Source organism: Heterodontus francisci, chromosome 30 (assembly GCF_036365525.1).
Source record: "Heterodontus francisci isolate sHetFra1 chromosome 30, sHetFra1.hap1, whole genome shotgun sequence".
In the NCBI taxonomy this organism is placed as follows: Eukaryota; Metazoa; Chordata; class Chondrichthyes; order Heterodontiformes; family Heterodontidae; genus Heterodontus; species Heterodontus francisci.
Genome location: NC_090400.1, coordinates 14438946 through 14463659, shown reverse-complemented (window position 1 = coordinate 14463659; position 24714 = coordinate 14438946). Strand labels below are relative to the sequence as shown.

General features: G+C 45.2%; 1 protein-coding gene across 1 annotated transcript; it reads left to right on the top strand.

Annotated features, from left to right (window-relative positions):
• On the top strand, window positions 1-23989 carry LOC137346583 (cytochrome P450 2J6-like). The gene is made up of 9 exons (XM_068010102.1): window positions 1-289; window positions 12503-12671; window positions 14073-14225; window positions 15512-15672; window positions 19091-19264; window positions 20526-20667; window positions 21135-21322; window positions 21953-22094; window positions 23188-23989. The coding sequence occupies exons 1-9, from the start codon at window positions 80-82 to the stop codon at window positions 23367-23369; spliced, it is 1521 nt and encodes a 506-aa protein (XP_067866203.1). The 5' UTR covers window positions 1-79; the 3' UTR covers window positions 23370-23989.
• Window positions 23990-24714: the final 725 nt, after the last annotated feature.

Here is a 24714-nt window from a genome sequence, read left to right as displayed (position 1 = left end):
TCACACTCAGCTGACAGACTGGGTGAAGTTTGACCTCTGCTTGTTGTCTGCTGAACAAGTATTTGTCTTTCTGGGTAACATGGAGCTCTCAGCTTTCCCCGAGTTCCTGTTCATGGCATTTGACAGATTCACTGTGCTGGCCATGTTCTGCACAGTCTTTGCTCTGGTCTTTGATTTCATGAAGAGACGGAAGAACTGTCAGAACTACCCTCCCGGACCCTGGGGTTTGCCTTTTATTGGGAACGTTCTTCAGGTAGACTTGAACAACCCTCACCTGTCGTTTGCAAAGGTAAAGTACAAGTAGTGAAATAGCAGGGAGTGAATGGAAATGGCTGAAGGTGAGGGGCCCAATTCTGTCGATCATTTTTAACCCTCTGTTTCTCTTTCCTTCTGTTATTGAGTTGCTTTTTTTCACCTGTCTTTCTCCATTTTAGTACTTTTTCTTGTGTCTAACTTTCTTTCCATCTGTTCTTTTGCTCCAATTTTTCTTTACTCATTTGACTTTTTATTTCTTACTTTTTAAGGTCCTTCTTTCTTTATTGGAGTCAAGTATAACTTATGTATTCAGTGTAGTCCTTTTCCATGTTTAGACTGAGTGAAGAGCTGAATAATGAAAGAGAGTGGTCCCATTCCATAGACCACCTTTCACCACCCCCACCTCGATTTCTCTTCCCCTCTATTTGTTTATTTGTCTATTTTCAGGATTGTTTTTTCTTCTGTCTTCCTCTATTCTATCTAGTTTGTCTCTTTTTTACTTCACTTATTCTTACTATTTATTGACCATTTCTTCTCTCCATATTCTTTCTTTAATCGAGTCAAGAAAAACTTTTGTTTTCAATATACTCTTGTTCTGAATTTAAATTGAATTACAGTCACAGTATTTTTAATGAACATAGATCTGGATTTTATGTTCTGTTGGAAGGCAGGTTTTCTGGTGGGGGGGGGGCCGGAGAATCGGCGTGGATTCGTCCAAGATGGAATCCAACGCTGTAATGCCGGTTTCCGATTTTCTCGGACATGGGGGATAGCATTGCTTTTCTACTGACTCCATCTGACATGAGTCTCCATTGGCTAACACAGAAACGAGGGAGACTTGTCTCACTTATGTCTTCAGTTATCTGCTATCATTACACTATGACCTTCCTATCATTGGAATGGCTGTGTCAACAGTGTGTCTTTATTCTTTTGAGCAAGCAGATTGCAGCAAGCTATTTGGAACTGTGCAATATACCTTGGGTGAGCGTGGGAGATCATTGACCCTCTTCCTGCAGTGGACCCAGTTACAATGGGTAAACCTGTGGCTACTAACCTCCTCTGCAATCTCCATCCAGACTTGCTTGGTCAGGTGGGAGGACCTCTTCTTGCCATTGCTGGAAAGTGGACCTGCCACCTTACCCTTGCAGCCTGGAGGAGAATCAGCAGAGAGGCATCACTGATTCAGAATGATGCCCAGGAGGGATGTTTGCTGAGATGCAAAATTATGGCAAACCACAAAAACTTTGCTTCAGTAAACTACTGTTTAATGCAAGGAGAGTAAATGCAGGGCTGCCAGCCTTTTAAAGGTGGCACCAGCACCTGATTTAACATCAGGTGACACCGTTAATGGAGTCGCCAATGCCAGTCCGCCATGTGATTGGGAGGAGCAGCTGCTGTCGTTATGCTAAATGGCCGCCTGGTGCATAATTGCGGCAGTGCGACCGCAAAATTCACAGGCAGGACTGCCGCCATTTTGTCAGCCGGGGCCCTCCAGGCCTCAGGCAGCCAGAGGATGGCCGCTGAAGTCAGCCCAGGCCAAGAAACAGCCTGATCAATAGCCTGTCTACAACCCGGCTGTTATTGCAGGGTCACACCTCGTAGAAGCACTCGAAAACCTATAAAAAAAAAACACATGGACACACTTGGTGTTTGATGGGTGTTTGATGTTTGTCATGTGTTAAAGTTCTGTTGTTATTGCAGTTTGGTTTCATTGTTGGAAAATGCCTATTCTTTCATGGTTTAATTGTGGGATCCTGGCTTCACCCTTCTCCCTTATTGAACTGCCAGAGCAGGCACAGCCCTGCTTTGGTAGGCATTTCAGATGTGCCAGAGTCTGTGGTTAAGCTGGGTTCTAGGCACAGTGACAAATAGAAAAGAGGCGACAGACTGAATGCATTGAGGTGAGTCTTTAAGGAGTTCATTCTGAGAGGCCATCATGGTAGCTGGAAGCTGCTAAGTGTGAGATTGTCTCTTGCATTCCTGTCCCGTCACTCGATGTGCCTGACCTCCGGTGAAAGGGGTTCAAGATCCATTGCTGCCTGCTCATTAGCCTCCTCCGCGTCCTCCTCATTGGTTGAGGACTGGTGATTAATCATGCCCTCTTCATGCAATGCCTCCCCACTCTGCAGTGCTAGATTATGGGCAGCACAGCAGACCACCACAATGTGCAGGACCCTCAGTGGGGCATACTGCAGGGCTCCACCGAATCCTTCGAGGCACCAGAATCTCATCTTTAGCAGCCCAATGGCCGGTTTGATGGTTGCTCAGGTGAACCCGTGCAGATGTTGTACCTGTCCTCTGCTGCAGTGCAAGTTTCCTCACAAGCATCAGTAGCTATGCCTTCAATGGACAGCCTTTGTCTCTGAGAATCCATCCCTGAAGGCGAGTGGGGTCCTGAAAAGCTGCGGGACCTTGGACTACCTGAGTATGTAGGTGTCGTGGCTGCTTCCTGGGAGGCGAGCACATGCCTGCAGGAAATGCTTTCAGTGGTCGCAGAACAGATCAAAATTGCTGGAATGGAAGCTCTTCCAATTAATAAAGGCGGCTAGCTGGTCCGTTGAAGCCTTGATGGCCACATGTGTACAATCTATGACACCTTGCTCCTGGAGGAATCCAGTGATGGCCCCGAATCTAATGACCCTCTCTGCCTGCCTGCCAAGGTCAGTCTGGTAGTGCACATGGTCGCCTGCCCTCTTCAACAGGGTATTGGTCACCTCCTTGATGCAGTGATGGGCTGCTGCCTGGGAGACCCAACACATGCCCCCAATGGATCCCTGGAAAGATCCAGATGCATGAAAGTTAACTTCCACTCTGATCTTCAGAGCCAGGGGCAGAGGGTAACCACCAAATCCCGTTGGTTGCAACTCATCTTGCAGTTTGGCACATAAGTAGGTGACGGCCTCCCTGGAGAGCCTCAGTCTTCGCTGACACTGCCGCTCAGATATTTTGAGGTAGCTGAATCAAGTCCGATACACTCTCTGGTGAAGGTGGGCCCTACTTGGCATGGGCGGCTGCTGTTGCTGTCGTCGTGGAGCTACACCACGGGGTCCACAGAGACAGAGTATATGAGACCCATGCCAGGTGATCAGTCGGCCTCCAGAGCACTGCCCTTGCAGAGACGCTGTTGCCTTGGCACCTTTGCCTTTGCTGTTCCTCTCAGCTTACATGCTAATGGCCTTCAGTGCCCACCCATTCTGCGAGCCAACCCTCTCTCCCAATAGTATGGTCACCCAACCCTCTCACCCAAGACCAAACCCACCTGTGCAGTGTTCACAGCACTACAGGCTGACAATGGCCTTCACTCCCTCCCCCTTCCCCTATCCAGTGCTCGTCATGGCTGCCTTCCCATCATGGCACTGAGGCTTCACCTTGGTGCCGCCATCTTTCAACAGCTGGGGATCCAAAGGCACATGAAGGCCACCCGCCATCCACTGAAATCCAAACCTCTCATTGAATCGCTATCAATTGCATGTGACTATGTTAGAGCTATCTGTTCAGAAATTCAAATGATAGTCCCGTCATGTCAGGGCAACTCTGCTGTCTTGGAGCTTTCCCACCATTAACTAAATCCAGGACTAGTGTTACGACGATGAATTTCCAGGCTGTTGTGTCTGACTCTTTTCTCCAGCCCCCGCATGTCTCCGTTCCTGCTCCAAGCTGCCTCACTAAATCCAGCGCATTATGTCTGATCTGTATATTAACTCCATCGACCCACAACCCTCAATACCCTTGCCAAACAAAAGTTTATCAATTTCAGTTCTGAAGTTTTCAAGTGATCCCCCACAGCCGCAACAGCTTTTAGGGGCTTCACGTATTGCTTTGTATCATTAATGATCTTCTTTGGCCTTCTTATCTTGAGAGACAATGGATAAGCGCCTGGAGGTGGTCAGTGGTTTGTGAAGCAGTGCCTGGAGTGGCTATAAAGGCCAATTCTAGAGTGACAGACTCTTCCACAGGAGCTGCAGAAAAATGTGTTTGTCGGGGCTGTTACACAGTTGGCTCTCCCCTTGCGCCTCTGTCTTTTTTCCTGCCAACTACTAAGTCTCTTCAACTCACCACACTTTAGCCCCGTCTTTATGGCTGCCCGCCAGCTCTGGCGAACGCTGGCAACTGACTCCCACGACTTGTGATCAATGTCACAGGATTTCATGTCCTGTTTGCAGACGTCTTTAAAGCAGAGACATGGACTGATACCAGTGGCCGGTGGGTCTGATACCAGTGGCGAGCTCGCTGTACAATGTGTCTTTGGGGATCCTGCCATCTTCCATGCGGCTCACATGGCCAAGCCATCTCAAGCGCCGCTGACTCAGTAGTGTGTATAAGCTGGGGATGTTGGCCGCCTCGAGGACTTCCGTGTTGGAGATACGGTCCTGCCACCTGATACCAAGTATTCTCCGGAGGCAGCGAAGATGGAATGAATTGAGATGTCCCTCTTGGCTGACATACGTTGTCCAGGCCTCGCTGCCATAGAGCAAGGTACTGAGGACACAGGCCTGACACACTCGGACTTTTGTGTTCCGTGTCAGTGCGCCATTTTCCCACGCTCTCTTGGCCAGTCTGGACATAGCAGTGGAAGCCTTTCCCGTGCGCTTGTTAATTTCTGCATCTAGAGACAGGTTACTGGTGATAGTTGAGCCTAGGTAGGTAAACTCTTGAACCACTTCCAGAGCGTGGTCGCCAATATTGATGGATGGAGCATTTCTGACGTCCTGCCCCATGATGTTCGTTTTCTTGAGGCTGATGGTTAGGCCAAAATCATTGCAGGCAGCTGCAAACCTGTCGATGAGACTCTGCAGGCACTCTTCAGTGCGAGATGTTAATGCAGCATCGTCAGCAAAGAGGAGTTCCCTGATGAGGACTTTCCGTACTTTGGACTTCGCTCTTAGACGGGCAAGGTTGAACAACCTGCCCCCTGATCTTGTGTGGAGGAAAATTCCTTCTTCAGAGGACTTGAACGCATGTGAAAGCAGCAGGGAGAAGAAGATCCCAAACCGTGTAGGTGCGAGAACACAGCCCTGTTTCACGCCACTCAGGATAGGAAAGGGCTCTGATGAGGAGCCACCATGTTGAATTGTGCCTTTCATATTGTCATGGAATGAGGTGATGATACTTAGTAGCTTTGGTGGGCATCCAACCTTTTCTAGTAGTCTGAAGAGACCACGTCTGCTGACTGATCATTAATGATCAGTGTTATCAATATGGGCACTACACTCCCAAATCCCAATCATTGGTTTTGATCAGGCAGCTCCAGAAAACCATCACTACATTTACAAGTCTCTGATTCAAGCTACTGAGAAAGTTGCCTGCCAGGTTTCCAGTTGCCAATATGGAGAGCACACTCTCTCCCCAGAGGGAAATATCCCACTTATCTACGTCGAGAGAGCTTAGCTGCATATTGGCAGAGCTCAGTGTGCACAGGAGCACTGTTAGAGTTTAACCAGCTGAAACCATGACTTGTCTAGTCAAAGCCATCTTGCCTCTGAAGGCATTTTCGACAGTCTAGAGGGAGGAAGCCTGGCCTCCAGTAACAGGTCCAGCTCTCCAGGTTCCACTATTGATCAAGGCTGGTTGGTCAATCATTAACAGTGTCTGGAGGTCTGATTCTGATATCATTTTCTGAGTCTGCCACAACTGGCTGATGGTTCAAAGTTCCATCACCAGATATATCATCTTCGACTGCCTCCATGAGAGTCTAAATAATTCCAGTAGACTTGGAACAGCCATAAAACCATAAAAGTTTATATTCAAAGTTATGGCACAGTTACCAAAGCAACCTCTGCTTTAATTCTGCTTTGAGCTGTCCTACCCTGATAGGAACACAAGAAGGTAAGAAATAGGAACAGCAGTAGGCCATTTGGCCCTTTGAGCCTGCTCCACCATTCAATATTTTAACATAGGTCTTTAAGGTGGAGATACTTTGGGTACAAGTCAGGCATATTCCCATAAGGAGGGAAGGTAGGGTGTCCAAAGCTAGAGTTCCCTGATGATAACTGAGATAGAGGATAAAATAAAACAGAAAAAGCAGGTTTATGACAAATGTCAGACACAGATTAAGTCAGAAACCCAGGAAAATACACAAAGTGCAGGGGTGGGGTTTTGGGGGGAGGGAAATTGGAAAAGGATATGAGAAGGGCAAAGAGACAATGTTAAAAAAAGAAAGACTTGCATTTAGATAGCACCTTTCAAGACTTCAGGGAGTCCCGAAGTGTTTTACAGTCAATGTAGTATTTTTGAAGTGTACTCACTGTTGCAATGTAGGGAACGTGGCAGCCAATTTGAGCACAGCAAGCTCCCATAAACAATAATGTTATAATGACTGGATAATCTGTTTCTGTGACGTTGATTGAGAGATAAATATTGTCCAGGACACTGGGGATAACTCCCCTGCTCTTTTTCAAAATAGTGCCATGAGATCTTTTGCATCCACCTGAGTGAGCAGACAGGGTTCTTTCATCTAAAAGACGGCTGCTCTGACAGTGCAGCACTCCCTCAGTACTGCACTGGAGTGTCAGCCTAAATTTTTGTGCTCACATGCTGGAGTAAGACTTGAAGGCACAGCCGTCAGACTCAGAGGTGACAGTGATACCAACTGAGTCAAGGCAACAATGTGGGAAAAGATGAGCGAGTAACATAAAAGGAAACTCAAAAATCTTTTATGAACAAATACAAAGGGAAAAGATAGTTAAGGTTAATGTCACATCAGAGGAGAGGGTTATAGAGATATTGGATAGGATAAAAATAGAAAGGAGGAGCAAAGTAGGTTGGCATTACTCAAAGTTAACAAGTTACCCAGTGCAGATGGGATGCATCATCAGTCGTTGAGGGAAGCAGGGGTGGAGATCAAAGACGCTCTGACCACAATCTTTCAACCTTCCTTCGATATGACCACAGAACTGAAACAGCTCTTATCAAAGACACAAATGACCCCCTGTGTGACTGTGACAAATGTAAACTATCCTCCTCATTCATCTCCAGCTGTTTTCAGCCTTTGACATGGTTGACCACACCATCCTCCTCCAATACCACTCCACCATCGTCCAGCTGGGTGGGTCTGTGCTCACCTGCTTCCATTCTAATCTATCTCATCGTAGCCAGAGAATCACCTGCCATGGCTTCTCTTCCTGCTCCCATACTGTTCTCTCTGGGGAAATGAGGAGGAAGTTTTCACAATGAGGATTGTTAAGATCTGGAATGGACTACCGGAAAGAGTCATGGAGTCGGATTCCATAGGAACTTTCAAAAGGCAATTGGACATTTATCTGAAGGAGGACTAATTTGCAGAGTTATGGGGAAAAAGCTGGATTATGGGATTAAATTTAACAGTTCTTTCAAAGAGCCTGTATAGGTACGATGGACTGAATGGCCTCAATGTGTGCAGTAACATTCCATAATTCTATAACTAAACCTGTTAATATTAACTGGGAGGAATGGGAACAGTGTGAGTGTGCATTGAGAACAGTGTGGGGGAACGAGTGGATAAGAGCAGTAATTGGATGTGAGGATTTTGATGTACGATTAACCACTGCCTCTTCATAGTGACACAAATCACAGCACACCAACCTTGTGCTGTTTGCTCATTTCAATAATGGTGGTTTACAGCAGACTGCTGAGTGGCTGCACACCTCAGAAACGGGCCCAACTTAACTCCACTTAAAATTAGCCTGCAGTTCATAAAGGGGAGAAGCATTCTGGCTGCAGCAGGTGCTGGAAGTGACTGGAGAAGAGTTTATGAGTAGAAAGAGGAGTGGAAATCGCGCAACAGTTCAGAGAGCGTGCCCCAAGGTTTTCCATAGCAGTGGAGGCCTGAGTGCAGGAGATGGACAGGAGGAGAGAGGTCCTCTTCCCTTGGGGTCAGGAGGCTCTCCAGACAGACACTGTGAAGGCAGTGGGAGCAGATAGGCATCTCTGTCAATGTCAGAAGTCTATCTCCAAGGGCCTGGATACGGTACGACAAAAACTTCAATAACCTCACTTGAGCAGTGAAGGTCAGTAAATGCCATGTCCTGACAATTGAACCAGTAGCCTCACACACACTGTTCGAAAAGAGTTGCACAGGAGTTCTGCTGCAGCGGACTCAGGTGAGCCCTTCAGTGGGGTAGCGTACAGAAGAAGGCTGATGGAAATACGCACAGAAATACTTGGTGCATTGGCAGGCCTGCCAGAAAGCCTGATGCCACACCGAAGAAGCATGGAGGAGTCCAGCTCCAACTCGGCACAGGGCTCAGGGCAGAGCTTGTAGCCTGTCATTGCCAGTGTGTAAGTGGTGGCCATGAGTGTTGCAGTGGAAGCTCAGACAGAGGTCATGAGATCATAGTTTGGTGCCATGAAAGCTGAAACTACAGCTATCCTTGCTGCACATACCTGTGACAATGGGACATGTCGGGTGTCACAGCAGTCCAGCAATCTCTGCTCCAGCAAATTATTCAGAATGTTGAAGGGCCATCCCAGGGGAGTGACAGTGCCTCCGTGCTCAGTGAGCCTGCTGTTCTCTCTTAGGATGACAGTATTTCTGCTCCCACCACTGCCACTCTACCAATGCCGTTACTGTTTCCTTCCAGCCAGTCAGCACAGACTGCTGCTGCCCTGCCAAGGTGGTGCAGTCCCAAGCCGGGCCTTCCAGGCCCAGAGCTACGTGAGGGTGTCCTGCATGGTCATCTGCAGTCTCCCTCAGTGGAAGTCAGTAGCCTTCCACTTGCCATACTGCAGCCATTTGGAAAAGGCAAAGGCACCCAGTAGAGAGGCAGTAAGGGAAAGTACAAGGTGATTAGTTGACTTTTGGATGGAATATTGGATAGCTAGTTGGATAAAGTTGGTTTGGAATGGTTATTCCAGCATTGCAGTCAAGACACTGTGATGGGCAGTAACAGGGATGGTAAGGTGTGTGTGACTGTTTTAAAATGGGGATTTGGGATTGTGTTCAGTGGTACCGGAGTCGAATGATGCGCTCACAGACAGCCTGGCTGGAAAGGGGATATATTGGGTGCCTCCTCCCTTCCTCCTGCTCCTCTTCCACCTCTTCCTCCTCTTTCTGCTCCTGAGCTGCTCACCATATGTATGGTGGCAAGGGCTGTCCCTCATGATGGCCAGAGTGTGGGGTAGACCACCACGAATTGGAACACCTGCTCCAGCTATTACTGGAGGACTTCTCCAGAGTGGTCCAGTCAGTGCTTCAGTACCCCAGTGGTCTGCTCCATGATGGTTCATGTGGCTGCATGGCTATCATTGTACATAGGCTGACCACATGTGGTTGGGTTGTGGAGTGGAGTCATAAGCCAGGTATAAAGCCCTTCTCGCCCAGCAGCTACTCTCTGGTTTGACGTGGTTGCTCAAAGACTGAGGGAATGGCGGCTTGGTGCAGAAAGCATCAGGAATTCACCAGCATGATGTGCTGAGCTTGGTCACACACCAACTGCACATTCAGGGAGTGGAACCCTTTGAGGTTATGATCTATCTCAGCACTTAAACGCGACATCCACAAAGCCACCTGTGTGCAGTCAATGGCACCCTGCACCATGGAGAAACCGGCTATCCTGGCAAAGCCACTTACTCGCTCTGCCTGCTTCTCTCTGGTCAGAGAGAACACAATGAATTCCCTTCTCCTGGCACAAAGAGCCTCTATCACTCCTCTGTTGCAGCAGTTGCCAGTGAACTGGGAGATGTGACAGATGTCCCTTGCTCCAGCCTGGAAGGATCCCAGTGAGGAAATTCATGGCTACGGTTATTTCCACAGCCACTGGCAGTGCCGTCCTTGCCCTGCTCTGAGGTTACAGCTCCAGTTGCAAGAGGTGGCAGAGTTCTGTGAGCTCCTCCTTTGTAAAGCACAGATGATGCACACACAGCTCTTGGCTTAATGGAGTTAGAATGATAGGATCATAGAATCACAGCACAAAAGGAGGCCCGTCATTTCCATGTTGGCTCTATACAAGAGTAACTCAGCTAGTCCCACTCTCCTGCCCTTTCCCCATAGCCCTACAATTTGTTCTCTTTAATTGTTTATCCAATTTCCTTTTAAAAGCCACAATTGAATCTGCTGTAAGAGAAATGCACCCTGAAGACCCTGGGTGGATAAGGCTTCCTGCTAAGAACCCCTCTACCTCTCCTTCCCCTCCCTCTGCGAGCAGCTTCTCTTCTCCTTTGCTGTCTCTGTCAATCTCCCTCTCACGGTGCAGCCCAAAGGATTGCAACTGGAGCCCATAACTGGGAGAAAGTGGTCTGACCAGAATATTTGAAGTCACAACCAAGGCCTTCCCCAGGTGTAGCATCATTCTCTGTCAACTTCACAAACTTTAACCAAACCTTCAAACCACCAAGCACTTCCTCAAACTCAAACAGAGCCAGTAGAAATTAATCAGCGATTAACCTGCAAGTTGTTGATAATCCATTTAAATATTGCTGGGGTTTCGTGTGGCAGGGGGGGGATTCCTGCCTGTTGCTAAACCCGTGTTTAAGAGGGATGTCATGCAGACCTCCACTTGCCAAGAATCAGACACATTTATTTGATCACATGAACATTGAATTTTAAACTGTTACTGGAGTAAAGAAAGAACTTGTTTACAAAAAAACACCAGACCCTTGACTAGAAGGACATTTGAATAGTAACAGAGAGTACTTGGAAAGGACAAAGGGGCCACTCCCTGCTCCAACTGAATCCACAATGGACCTTTGATTACCAGAAGTTGAAGGTGGATGATCCAGCATTCCAGGTTAACTGCTAAGATATTCGAATACACAAACAGACGTGGTCAGACCAGTTTAGTCACATGACTAACTGGTTGTTGGAGTTTTTTTTAATTTGAACTTGCCACAGAGTTTTAAAACTCAGAAAGCTATTTGCTCCTGGACTGGAAAAGACCTCTTGTGACTGGCTTGCTGCTGCCTTTCTCCTACCTGCTCATATCTTTTTCACGGAACTGAAGCGCACTGAAGACACAGGAACACCAAGAGAGAAAAGTCTCCTATAGTGGACAAGGTTTAAGAAGAATAATGGGTCCCAACGAAGAGCAAGACCACCTACAATCAAGGACTCTACAATGAGCTTGAAGCACAGTAACAAACCCCCTTGAAGGATCGCCTCAAACATTTTCACTTTATTTTTCTTCTGCTCTTTTCTGTCCCTATTTGCGAGTGTATATTGTGTGTGCATGCTAGCGTGGGCGTGTCATATATCCAAAGGCTTTCAGCGAATTAGAGTTTGAGTTTAAGTTTTAATAAATTTCACTTTTCTTTTTTAAACCTGAGAAAACCTGGTGTGCTGGATTCTTTACCTCATGATTGGAAAGCGGTGAACAACGATTCACCAATGGGGAGCTCAAACATGGTGTGTTTAAAATTAAATCCTGTTACAGTAAGACCAGGTGAAGGCTGAGAGGGACTCCTAGACACCTTTCACACCTGGTCACAACAGGGGCATTAGCTGGAGCAGTGAGGTCGAAAATGGCAGAGCTGGTGTCAATTCAAGTTATATGCCTACTCTGTGCAAGCTACTAACGCCTGCGCTAACACCCTGACCAAGATGGGATTCAGCGCAGGCCGTGCTGGGAGTGCGCCAACAGCACAAACATCATTTTGGTACCAAAACAGCACCCGTATCACCAAAATTATGGGCACTAAAGAGCCCAATTTTGTGGTCTGTGAGTCAGAACCAGAAAGGGCACCAGAATAAACTAGGTGAGTCAAGGGTGAACTAAAGGAAGGGGTAAAGAGTGTCAATGTGAGCTTGGGGGGAAGGGGAGAAATAGAGTGCTTCTGTAAACGGATGCAGGAGTGATGACGAATGCCTCTGTGTCACCGTGACAACCAAAAATCAACATAACAAAAAATTTAGCAGCACTGATACAACAGCCCAAAATTTCTCCAGAAGAAATGAGGGGAAAACCCCACAATCTTCTGCTCTATAAATGACATAAATTACTGTAGGATTAGTATAAATGGGTGTTTGTTGGTCAGCACAGACTCATTGGGCCGAAGGGCCTGTTTCAGTGCTGTATCAATACAATAAGAATCCAGCCCTACCCGTACCGTCACATGCAATGACACATGGGCTGGAATGTCAAACTCCCTGGAGCCCAGCATTAACTGGGAGAGGGGTGCCGAACAATTCCATACTGGGTTACTAGCTGTGATGTGTCTGATTGGAATCATTCCAAACTGCACTATCTCTGATCACTATTGTATCTGATCGAAGAGATTGAACCCATAATAATGGGATCATGCTATTCCCCATTTAATTCCTTTCTTTATTGTTAAGCTGTGGAAGAAATACGGCAATGTGGTCAGTGTACAGTTTGGATGGACAAACATGGTGATACTGAACGGCTACGAAACACTAAAAGAGGCTCTGGTGAAGAAATCAGAAGATTTTGCTGATCGGCCACACTTTCCAATATATGAAGATATAACAAAGCGCATAGGAGCAGGTAACTATGTACCAGGCTTCAGAGACAGCCTCAGGAACCAGGGGCAGTGGGATATGATATGGACTGAATGGCTCCTTCTGTGGCTTTAATTCTATGATTCTGATTGACATTAGTTGTTTCTGCTGATAATCCACACGTCATCATCCTCTCAGCCTGCAGGGGATTCTGTCAAGACCGAGGGGAAATGGTCTCAGTGTGTCCAGGGGGATTGGCATCAGCATGGTCCAGGGAACCAGTGTCTGTGCGATCCAGGAGAAACGGTCTCAGTGCGGTCCAGGGGACTGGCATCAGTGCGGTCCAGGGGGATTGGTGGCAGTGTACCCTTGAGATTGAAATAAGAGATAGGAAGGGATTGTTCCCACTAACAACGGTATACCGCAGAGCGCCTAATAGTACAAAGGAAGTGGAGCAAAAAATACGTTAACAAATATCTGAAAATGACTAAAGGACGTGGAATAATCATGGGAGATTTTAATTGCCCAGAATTCAACTGGTAAGAAGTGGTAGTGAGAGGGATACAGGGATATGGAGTTATAAAACAATGTGTGCAGGATTCCTTTCTCACCCAGGACATACAAAGCCCAACAATAGAGGGGACATGAGACACGATGTATAAATAAGGAAACAAGGGCAAAATTGAAACTAAAGACAAAGGCACACACTAAGGGCTAAATTGTACAGTTCCCCCGCCCCACCCCGACCCGACATCGGGAGTCGTGGCAGTTGGGGGGGTTGCGGGTTGGAAAATGCCTCTGGGAGAAGCCCGTCACAGACTTCGACACTGGAAAGGGCCAGCCCCATATCGATGACGGCAATGAGCCCGTGGCGGCCCCCACCGCTGCTCGACGATGAGGACTCATAGTGGCACTCCCCACCCCCTGCCACTCAGCAACGGGAGCCCAATTTCAATATGCAACCTGAAATAAATACCTGAATAAATGACAATCGCACTCCCACTTGGCAGTTAACTATCAGTCGCCATAAACTGGTGCATTCTCCATGGCAACGCCTCTACCAGAGTCCCACTGCCAGCCAATCAGAACTCTCTTCTCATACAGTATAAATTTGTTGCTTTACCTTACATTGGTATTCTTGAGAATTGTCTTGATGAATGCAAGAGAAGGTGGATGAATGATCCTCTCCACCCTTGCACATTCTTATGATCTTTTGCCATTGAAAATCCAGTAGGCAGCCCATTCCTGATCATTTAGACAGGAAAGTGAAAGGAAATTCTGGGACTGCATGAATATTGAGTTCAATTTTAACAAGAAACAAAGCTATGTAGGAGCTTTTGTATTTAACTTCTGCCACATTTTGGTAAACGTAACCAGGTCCCAGCAATCTCAGACATATCTCAATGAATAAGATAAATAAATCACTGTTTCTGTTGTACCCCTCGAGGTATTGTCTTTGCAAAATATGGCCATTGGTGGAGAGAGCAGAGAAAGTTTTCACTTTCGACACTGAGAACCTTTGGGCTCGGGAAGAAATCTCTGGAGATGCGAATTGTGGAAGAGGCTGGATTTTTAAACAAAGCTTTTGAAGATGAAAGAGGTGAGCAGATTCTAAGATCTTATCTCGATTTCAGACCATGGTAGGTGATTTTATCCTTCAGTGCACCCTCTGTGCTGCAGTCTCTGGACTGTTTGATAGAATGAAAATTGGGTGAGGGTTAGAGCTTTGGAGCTTTTCCCCCTTTGCTCTTAATGGGAATTTCATAGAACATTCGGAACTGTTTGCGATGGGGTCATTTCAATTCAAAACAATTCCTGTGTAATTTTCCAGAATTTTCTCCATTGTTTGACAGAAAAGAAATACCCACAAGGAAGCTTGGAGCCAGAGGGGGTCGGCCAGTCTCCACAGATCGGAGGGTCTGTAAAGGAGCTGCCGGCAACCTGCTAGCACCTGAGGTAAGGTTTCCCATTGTCATCTAAATTGCAGCCGGGCTCCGTTACAGGCCTGGAGGCCACCTGGCAGCTGTTTCTGATGATATCCCAGAATCTAACAACAACAACTTGTATTTATATAGCCTCTCAAATGTTATAAAATGTCCCAAAGTGCTTCACAGGTGTGTAGTCAGACAAAAACTGACAGCCAGTGAAATAAGGAGACATTAGGACTGGTGGCCAAATGCTTAGTCAATGATCTAAGAATTTAGGAGTATTTCAGAGGAGGAGAATGGGTGAGGCAATGAGGTATATGAGTGAATTCCAGAGTTTAGGGCCTAGGTGGCTGAATGTACGGCCACCAGTGGTGGGGTGGAGGAAGTGAGGGATGCACAAGGAGCCAGAGTTGGAGGAACACAGAGTTCTTAGAGGGCTATAGTGCTAGAAAAAGTTCCAGAGTTAGTGAGAGGAAAGGCCACAGATGGATGGATTCGAACATGAGTTAGATTTATAAAATTGAGATGTTGTTGGACTGGGAGCTGGTGTAGGTCAGTGAGTAACAGGACTAACAGGTGAATAGAACTTAGGATATGGGCAGTAGAGTTGTGAATGAGCTGAAGTTAATGGTGGGGGAGGGGAGCGGTGGTGGAACATGGGAGGCTGGCCAGGAAAGTATTTGAATAGTAGAATTTGCAAAGCTGAGAAACCTGTTTGCTTTGTTCACAGTTGTTTTGCAATAAATAGAAATGGAGATCCTGGCTGTCCCATAAAGGGGAAGGAGTGGCTTGATTTGAATCCACCAGAATGGAGGGATTTAGATCTGCAATGAACATCCAGCCTTCAGTCAGCTACTAAATCCCTCACTGCAATCTGTTCATGGAAGAGTTTCAAAATATGCATTCGTACTAAGATCATCTCTCTGAAAAATATCATCACTTGTTATTTTTTACACAGGACTTGCGTTTGATCCACATTTCATTATAAACTGTGCGACCTCAAATATTATCTGTTCCATTACCTTTGGAGAACGTTTTGAATATCAAGATAAAAAATTCCTTGGATTTTTACAAATACTTGAAGAAAGTTTTGTTTTGGAAGGAGCATTTTGGGGTCAGGTAAGGCAATTCATTGGATAATTAATGCAGCAGAAAGTGTGGGTCTTGTAGGGTTCTGGATATCAGAATCAATCTCAAATGAAATAAAGACAAAGCTGGGTTACATTCTTCAACTGTGCAAGAGAAAGGTTCAATAAAATACTGGGATGATCTGGAGCTAAAGCGATGAGTGATCGGAATTAACTCGAACTGAGAGGATGAGTGATTTTCCCTTGCTCTGTAGAATTGCATGTGGCCATGCTTCCTGTGTTCTTTCCTGACTTTCATTTTCAAGAAAAGTTTTTCATCAATTTTTTGGCTCCACCATCTCCGCTCTTGGACTTCTTGCAGTTTCCACAGGCTCTGATTATCTTTCATTACCTCAGCAAAGTGACCAATCTTCATACATGAGCATAGACAGTATAACATAGATTATCCTGGGTGTGGATACCTGTGTTTACAACCTCTTTCACCACACTTCCAGCTGTGAATGGACCAATGAGAATTTCAGTCCTGGGTATCTCTGGTGGTTGAATTGGAGATAAACACAATGTAGATGAAGGTATTTCTCAGGGTACTGATGAGGATATAAGGCGGATTGTTGAAGCAGTTGGGAGCTTCGGAAAAAGTCTCATCAGCTCCAGCAATTGGCAAATACACAGTTGTCCGTTTAGCCTGGAAATACTCATCTGGTTGTATTCCTGCTCCTGCTGATTGTCCAACTTCTCTGAATGTTTCACATTTATGTCTGACTGAACAGCAAAGTTGAGGGGCATACAGCAGGCTTCATCTGTCTACACACCTGAAGCAGTACTTTAACATTGCTCTGGTATGTTTGATGATGATCTGATAGATGAATGCAGCTGATTGTACCCTGTGCTCAGCAGGTTTATGCTGCTTTCCTAGAACATTCATAAGCTGAGGATCCAGAGGTCAGCCTTGGTCTCCATGGGAGATAACTTTGCCGTTTTCCAACTGGGTCAAGTGGGACTGTGGATGAGTTTAAAATAAAGACTTGTGACGACTGCCTGGGAAAAGGGAATTCACCTGCATAATCCTGACCTGATAGTCACTGTCAAGCTTCACCTGACTGGAGTGATTGGTCATGTGGCTTCTGAATGCACCGCCAATTGTACAGGAGTGTATAGTGTCACATGGGTGCCTATCATTACTGCTGAGGACTTTGAGGCTATCTGAACAAACTACAACACCGGTTTTTACTGTCGCCAGTTTTCTATGGGAAAAGTAGTGATGTTGTTAATGCAGACACAGAAGATCTCAGTCACCTGTTTGATATATCTATAGCCTTCAGATTGTCCAACTCTACCAGTGCTCTCCTGGCCGGCCTCCCACCTTGCACCCTCTGTAAACTTGAGGTGATTCAAAACTCTGCTGTCATTGTCCTAACTCACACCGTCCAGTTCACTCATCACCCCTGGGATCGCTCACCTACACTGGGACCCAGTCGGCAAGGCCTCGATTTTAAAATTCTCATCCTTGTTTTCTAATTGCTCCATCTACTCGCCCCTCTCTATCTCTGTAACCTCCTCTAACCCTCCAACCCTCTGAAATCTCAGCGCTCCCCCAATTGTTACCTCTTGTGCATTTCAATCGCAGCACCATTAGCAGCCGTGCCTTCAGCTGCCCAGGCCGTAAGTTCTGGAATTCCCTCCCTAATGTCTACTCCTCTCTCCTCCTTTAAGACCCTTCTTAAAACTTACTTCTTTGAGCATTTCGTCACCTGCCCTAATATAATGTTTTCCTTAGAGCAGAGAAGGCTGAAGGGGGACATGATTGAGGTATACTAAATTATGAGGGGCATTGATAGAAGAGCACTTGAAATGCATAGCGTACAAGGCTACGGGACAAGTGCTGGTAAATGGGACTAGAATAGTTAGGTGCTTGATGGCTGGCACAGTCACGATGGGCTGAAGGGCCTGTTTCTGTGCTGTATATCTCTGACTCAATACGACTCAGTGACTAGATTTGTGTTATATTTATATCTACTTTTTCACTGCAGTTAGAAAATATTAAAATATTTCCCTAATCACAGTAATGGCAGTAAAACCAAACCAACACTGGGTTCTGAAAGGAATGTGTTTGTGAAGAAACTCATTGAAACACATTGAGGATTAACAGAGATAGAGACTGATCTCATTCATATTATTGATTATTATTTACTGAGAAACCAGATTTAGATACCGGGGAAATAATTCCTCTTTGTAATAAAAGCAAAATACTGCGGATGCTGGAAATCTGAAACAAAAACAAGAAATGCTGGATTCACTCAGCAGGTCTGGCAGCATCTGTGGAAAGAGAAGCAGAGTTAACGTTTCAGGTCAGTGACCCTTCTTCGGAATTGACAAATATTAGAAAAGTCACAGATTATAAACAAGTGAGGTGGGGGTTGGGCAAGAGATAACAAAGGAGAAGGTGCAGATTGGACCAGGCCACATAGCTGACCAAAAGGTCACGGAACAAAGGCAAACAATATGTTAATGGTGTTTTGAAAGACAAAGCATTAGTACAGATTAGGTGTGAATATACTGAATATAGAACATCAGCAAGTGCAAACCTGAAGAAAAACAACCTGAAAAAAACAGTGGGTAAGCAAACTGAACAAACTAAGATGAAATGAAATAAATGCAAAAAATGTAAAAAGGAATGCAAAAAAAAGGAAGAAAAAATAACTAAAAATGACTAAAAATGAAAGTAAAGTGGGGGGCTGTCATGCTCTGAAACTATTGAAATCAATGTTCAGTCCGGCAGGCTGTAGTGTGCCTAATCGGTAGATGAGATGCTGTTCCTCGAGCTTGCGTTGATGTTCATCAACGAACATCAGAGCATGACAGCCCCCCACTTTACTTTCATTTTTAGTCATTTTTAGTTATTTTTTCTTCCTTTTTTTTGCATTCCTTTTTACATTTTTTGCATTTATTTCATTTCATCTTAGTTTGTTCAGTTTGCTTACCCACTGTTTTTTTCAGGTTGTTTTTCTTCAGGTTTGCACTTGCTGATGTTCTATATTCAGTATATTCACACCTAATCTGTACTAATGCTTTGTCTTTCAAAACACCATTAACATATTGTTTGCCTTTGCTCCGTGACCTTTTGGTCAGCTATGTGGCCTGGTCCAATCTGCACCTTCTCCTTTGTTATCTCTTGCCCAACCCCCACCTCACTTGTTTATAATCTGTGACTTTTCTAATATTTGTCAGTTCCGAAGAAGGGTCACTGACCCGAAACGTTAACTCTGCTTCTCTTTCCACAGATGCTGCCAGACCTGCTGAGTGAATCCAGCATTTCTTGTTTTAATTCCTCTTTGTGTTGGTTTCATTGTAAATATAACGCAACAAATTTTTGTGTTCACTATTTTCATCAAAATTAGAAAAGTCTTGTAAAAGAATGTATCTAATTTCAAACCCTGTGTTTTTTGCAGCTTGTGAACACATTCCCCTTTATTCGTCACCTCCCGGGCCCACACAATAAGATATTTGAAAATCATGAGAAAACCATTCACTTTTTCCAGGAAATAGTCTCGGAGCATAAAAAATTATGGGATCCAAATGAGCCGAGGGACTTCATTGATGCTTTCTTGGCAGAGCAGGAGAAAGTATGTGATGGATACTGGAGTATTTTACAGACAGTGTTTACAGATGTGCTTTAAATTCACATTCCATTGTGCTCGGTAATGGGTGTTGCCTTCTTCGCAGAGAAGGAGCAGGTAATTGGAGCATATTAAAGCCAGTATCCTTTACATTTGTTGTTAGGCCACCCCGTCCCTGTTTTGAAGATATTTTCTGCTCTCCTCTGATCCCTTTTGACAGCCAGTTGTCATTCTCCACCCAAGTGTTCATCTGGTCTCTGCCTATTGGTGCTTTTGAACTAGCTATTGGAAGCCACATGGAATCAAACTTTCAAAAGGGAATTGGATATTGAAAAATTGCAGAGCTTTGTGGAAAGAGCAGGAGTGTGAGACTAACTCGTTAGCTCTTTCAAAGAGACAGCACCAGTATAATGGAATGTGCCTCCTTCAATGTTGTAAGATTCCGTGATTCTCTTACAACCTGTGGTGACTCCCTTGACAGCACATTTAAAAAACCAGCACGGCCCCTCATCCACAATCCTCCCCCCACAAACACGTGGAGGGAGGTGGGCTGTCTGTCACCGGCAATGGTGTCAGCTGTCTGTGCGCAGGCTCTGGCACCATTTATAAAGGACAGCCAGCCTTACCGGCTAATTTGAATTTTTAAAGTGAATCACCACCCCAAAGTTTACAAAATAATTTGTCACGCCCCTTTCCAACCGCACAATAATAATTACATTAGACATTTACCATTTCCCCGCCCTTATCTTTGAATTCTGACCTTCCCCCCACAGACTATAAAGTGTTGAAAGACCCCCCCTTCCCACCATCTCCTACACTGATGATGCTTATTTGATCCTGCTCCCCCAACAGAGAAAAACGTAGCTCCTCCCGCCTCCCCACCAGTGTCTCGCCTGCTTTCCCCAGCCAGTCCCTCCCAGGTGTCAGCCTCCGTGGCAGGCCTCAGCTGGAACCATGCTCTGGCCCACCCCGCCACAGAGCCCAATGTTGAGAGCTCAGTAAAATCCAGCCCCTAGTTGTTATGATCTGGAAGGCACTACCTGAATGGACGGTGGAAGCAGATTCAGTGATAAGTTTGAAAAGGGAATTGGATCAAGACTTGAAGGGAAAATCATTGCAGAGCAATGGAGAAAGAGTGGGGGCTTTGAATTAATTGGGTAATTCAACAAAGAGCTGGCACAGGCACGATGGGTCAAATGGTTTATTTCTGTGCTGTTTCATTTTATAATTCTATATGTTATCAATGATTTTGTTAACTGCTTTTTAGATGAAGCATGTCCCCAAGACAAGTTTCTTGGAATCCAATTTGATGGGGACGGTTTCTGACCTCTTTGCAGCTGGTACAGAGACCACCTCCACCACCCTGCGCTGGGCCCTGCTCTTCATGATGCTACATCCAGATCTGCAGTGTAAGTATAAATAGACCTCAAACAGCTGGCAGGGTCATAGATACAGTTCTGAACTGTGGGAGAGGGGAGGAAGGAGATGATACTGTGAACTGAGATGGAGGAGTGGGGAAGGAGAGCACCCCAGTATCAAATGAGGGAGGGAAGAGAAGAGCGTTTGTGCATTTGGAAGTAGTGTAACAATTAGTCATTTTCTGCCTACAGCACTGACTGAAATGATCCCATGATCAGTAAGGCAGGTTTTGAATCCTCCCTTTGCTATTCACTAAAACAGATTATTTGGTATTTATCTCATTGATGCTTGTGCGACATTGTTGTGCACAAACTGGCTGCTATATTTCCTGAATTACAACAGTGAATACACATGATAAATTACTTCATTGTTGGATCATGAGATTTAGAAAGGTTCTAAATAAATATAATTTCTTTCTTTTGCCTGATACTCAAAATTTGTCCTTTTGCTTCTGCAGCTAAAGTCCATGAAGAGATTGACAGAGTAGTTGGGAAGGAGAGAAAGCCAATGTTGGAAGACCGTGAGGAAATGCCGTACACTAATGCTGTTATCCATGAAACCCAACGCTTAGGAAATATTGTCCCAATTTCACTTCCTCATCAAACATACAGAGATACAGAGGTCATGGGATACACAATCCCGAAGGTACATTCTGGAATGAATCTTGGATATACAGCTTCCTCCTCCACACCCAAAACCTGTCCCTCTCTGAAAGCACAAATACTTCCCAGTTATAATGGTTGATTTTCTTCAGGGTCATTCACTGCTGAACTGAGCCCTTAATAACAGGAAATATGAAGATTCTGAGTTAGCAGAACTGCTCCCTATTGTTTGAAGAGTTGAACCTCTCTAAAACAGAGACCTTTGGAGTAGATGTGTATCTCCTGACACGAGAGTCTCAGTTGTTTTTATTGATAATGAGTTGATTTCCCATGGCGTTCTCATAGACTGCAGGGAACAGGTAGATGTGATGATGAGAGGAGACCTTGGTGTATGGCGGGGGATCTGTAAATACTTCTGCATCTAATGAGCTGGAAACATATATCTGTGTGGCCAGAAGACTAAGGTACCAGCATTCTGTCTTGATCTCATGGACGTGGTTTGAATGCCATCTGTCCATGACAGGGGAGACAAGCATCTGGGGATTATGATTCTCAACACAGAGGGATCAATATCTTCCTCCCAGAATGAAAGTACTGTGGGTTCTCCTTATAGCTCTAATGGCCTATTACAAATATATTCTTGGTAATGTGTCTCTTTTTAAATAACTTATAGGGAACAATGATCATTCCGAATCTTTCCTCCGCATTGTTTGATGAGAACATTTGGTCGACTCCACATCAGTTTAATCCGGGTCACTTCCTCAACTCAGAGGGGAAGTTTGTGAAACCGGAAGCCTTCATCCCATTCTCTGCAGGTAATGTAGAATTAAAGGAATCATTAAATATACTGAAATACACAGCTGTGGATTAGTAATGGATGTCTGGCCACATCTCTATGTAGGGGTGGGGTTCTGAATCTCCTCCTCAACCTCAAAAAGGATGTGTAAAATTTCATAAATTAAGATCTAAATGTAACTCCTCTCTCAAGGCCACTTATAGTGAACCCTGTTTCTAAAAAGTTAATTTTATATTCTTCTTCTTCTTTGGCCTCCTTGTCTCAGGAGACAATGGACCACCTGGAGGTGGTCAGTGGTGTGTGGAGCAGCACCTGGAGTGGCTATAAAGGCCAATTCTAGAGCGACAGACTCTTCCACAGGTGCTGCAGATAAAATTGGTTGTCAGGGCTGTTTCGCAGTTGGCTCTCCCCTTGCGCTTCTGTCTTTTATCCTGCCAACTGCTAAGTCTCTTCGACTCGCCACACTTTAGCCCCACTTTTTTGGCTGCCTGCCAGCTCTGGTGATCGCTGGCAACTGACTCCCACGACTTGTGATCAATGTCACAGGACTTCATGTCGCGTTTTCAGACATCTTTAAAGTGGAGTCATGGACGGCCGGTGGGTCTGATACCAGTGGCGAGCTCGCTGTGCAATGTGTCCTTGGGGATCCTGCCATCTTCCATGCAGCTCACAAGGCCAAGCCATCTCAAGCGCCACTGGCTCAGTAGGGTGTATAAGCTAGCGATGTTGGCGGCCTTGAGGACTTCTGTGTTGGAGATACAGTCCTGCCACCTGATGCCAAGGATTCTCCAGAGGCAGCGAAGATGGAATGAATTGAAACATCGCTCTTGGCTGACATACGTTGTCCAGGCTTCGCTGCCATAGAGCAAGGTACTGAGGACACAGGCTTGATACACGGATATTGATTAAACAAAATGAAGTATAACATTTGCTCGAGTTTGAAAAAGGTTGGAAGTGACTGTGATTCTGAGAGATGCAGTGGGATGGAGCCAGAGTGAGATTAGGAATTTAAGACTGTGAAAGAACCAGTTGCTGTTCAATCAGTGTGACCCTGCAGTGACCTTCCAGCCTCTCTCCTGCGGGCACTAACTAATCTTGTTCTCACCCTGTAGGTCGTCGTGTGTGCCTGGGGGAGCAGCTGGCAAAGGCCGAACTCTTCCTGTTCTTCACGTCCATGTTCCAACATTTCACATTCCTTCTCCCAGAAAATGAGCCAAGACCAAGCTATACAGAAGCCAAATATGGAATTACCCTGAGTCCACTTCCTTATCGACTGTGTGTTAAACTCAGATAAGGTGCATGGGGCATGTCCAGGAGCAATGAGCAGAGGTACACCTTCTCCACTTGTTACGACTAACCGCTCCTGTCAAATCCCCCACTCAAAATTTACGATTCTGATTGTGGTGGGAGAGACGCACTGATAATTCAATGCTGTTGCTCCACAGATCACCGAACATATCATTTAAAACTTTCCAAAATAAAGAAAGACCCAACTAAATTGGACCATCTGTTAACCCGTGAATGAGGCTAACCAAACCAGGTGTCTTTAAATCAATAAATTAATTCTTCAATTAGAAGGACTAAATTCTTGAACACTGTGAAGATGTAAATAACATTTGAAATAGAAAAAATTAGAGTCCTTGCAAACTTACAGTCCAATGTTGTTCGAAGTCTTCACAGGATGTTCCTCGAAGTCCTCACAGAATGTTGCTTTCCTTCTCCAGTGAATTTCAACAATTAACGACTTGCAAACACTTTCAACAGAATCAATCTGACTTTAGAGTTTTTGAAGGATAAAAGATTGTCACAGTCTAACTTCCCTTTCTTCAACTTCAATTACCAGAGATCTCTGTCTTGGCTTGATGTTTTTAGAATTTTGAGAGGTAATAATTAAACAGACTAAATTCCTATTCCTTCAGTTTAAATGGTTGAGTACTCTTTTTTTCAGGTGTGCTCATTACAACTGTGTCCTCTGTATCTGTCAGTGTGTGTGTTCTGTTCGCACAAACTGTCTTCCTAACAGCCGGTTCAAAACTGAATTGTAACAAATGTATCATGTCAGGCTCACTCCAAGTGGCTGTTTCTATGGTAAATAGAATGCACCCTTTGAATCGCAGTCTCCAAATGGCTGTTTCTCAGGCAACAAAAATGCACCTTTCTATATCTCCTAAGGCTTGCCGGATCTAAAAGCAATACTGATCCCTTGCAAGCCTGAAAGGCAAACCGCATATTCCGAAAAAAACTACAGGACCATGACACATCCGCCCCAGCGAAATGAAACGCCATTTCTGTAATGCATTTCATTACAACGGGTTTTTAAAAAAAGACAAATTGAAAAAATGCTAACCTTTTTTTCCACGCATTTTACAGGTATACTCATTTCTTTAAAAAAAAATGTTTAGACTACAGCAACAAGTTCCACCAGAACATTTCAGCTTTAAATTTTCAAAAGGTTGTTCCAATTAACCCATTTTAAATTTACAAGCATAGGGGTCTTCCAATTGTTTCGTGTTTTCCTTCCTAGTGTCCCTATTATCTATCTCCTCAGCGAGATGAACTGCACAGCTAGGGGCACTGACCACTACTGGGTTCACTATTCTCCGAGAAGTGTCTTGAGTACCCCTTAACCTATGTGGCAT

Excerpts from the sequence above, each read along its gene's own strand:
- LOC137346583 (XM_068010102.1), top strand. The coding sequence starts at position 80 with ATGGAGCTCTCAGCTTTCCCCGAGTTCCTGTTCATGGCATTTGACAGA. Across the intron at positions 12,672-14,072 it reads AACAAAGCGCATAGGAGCAG|GTATTGTCTTTGCAAAATAT; the intron begins GTAACTATGTAC and ends GTACCCCTCGAG. Across the intron at positions 21,323-21,952 it reads TGGGATACACAATCCCGAAG|GGAACAATGATCATTCCGAA; the intron begins GTACATTCTGGA and ends AATAACTTATAG.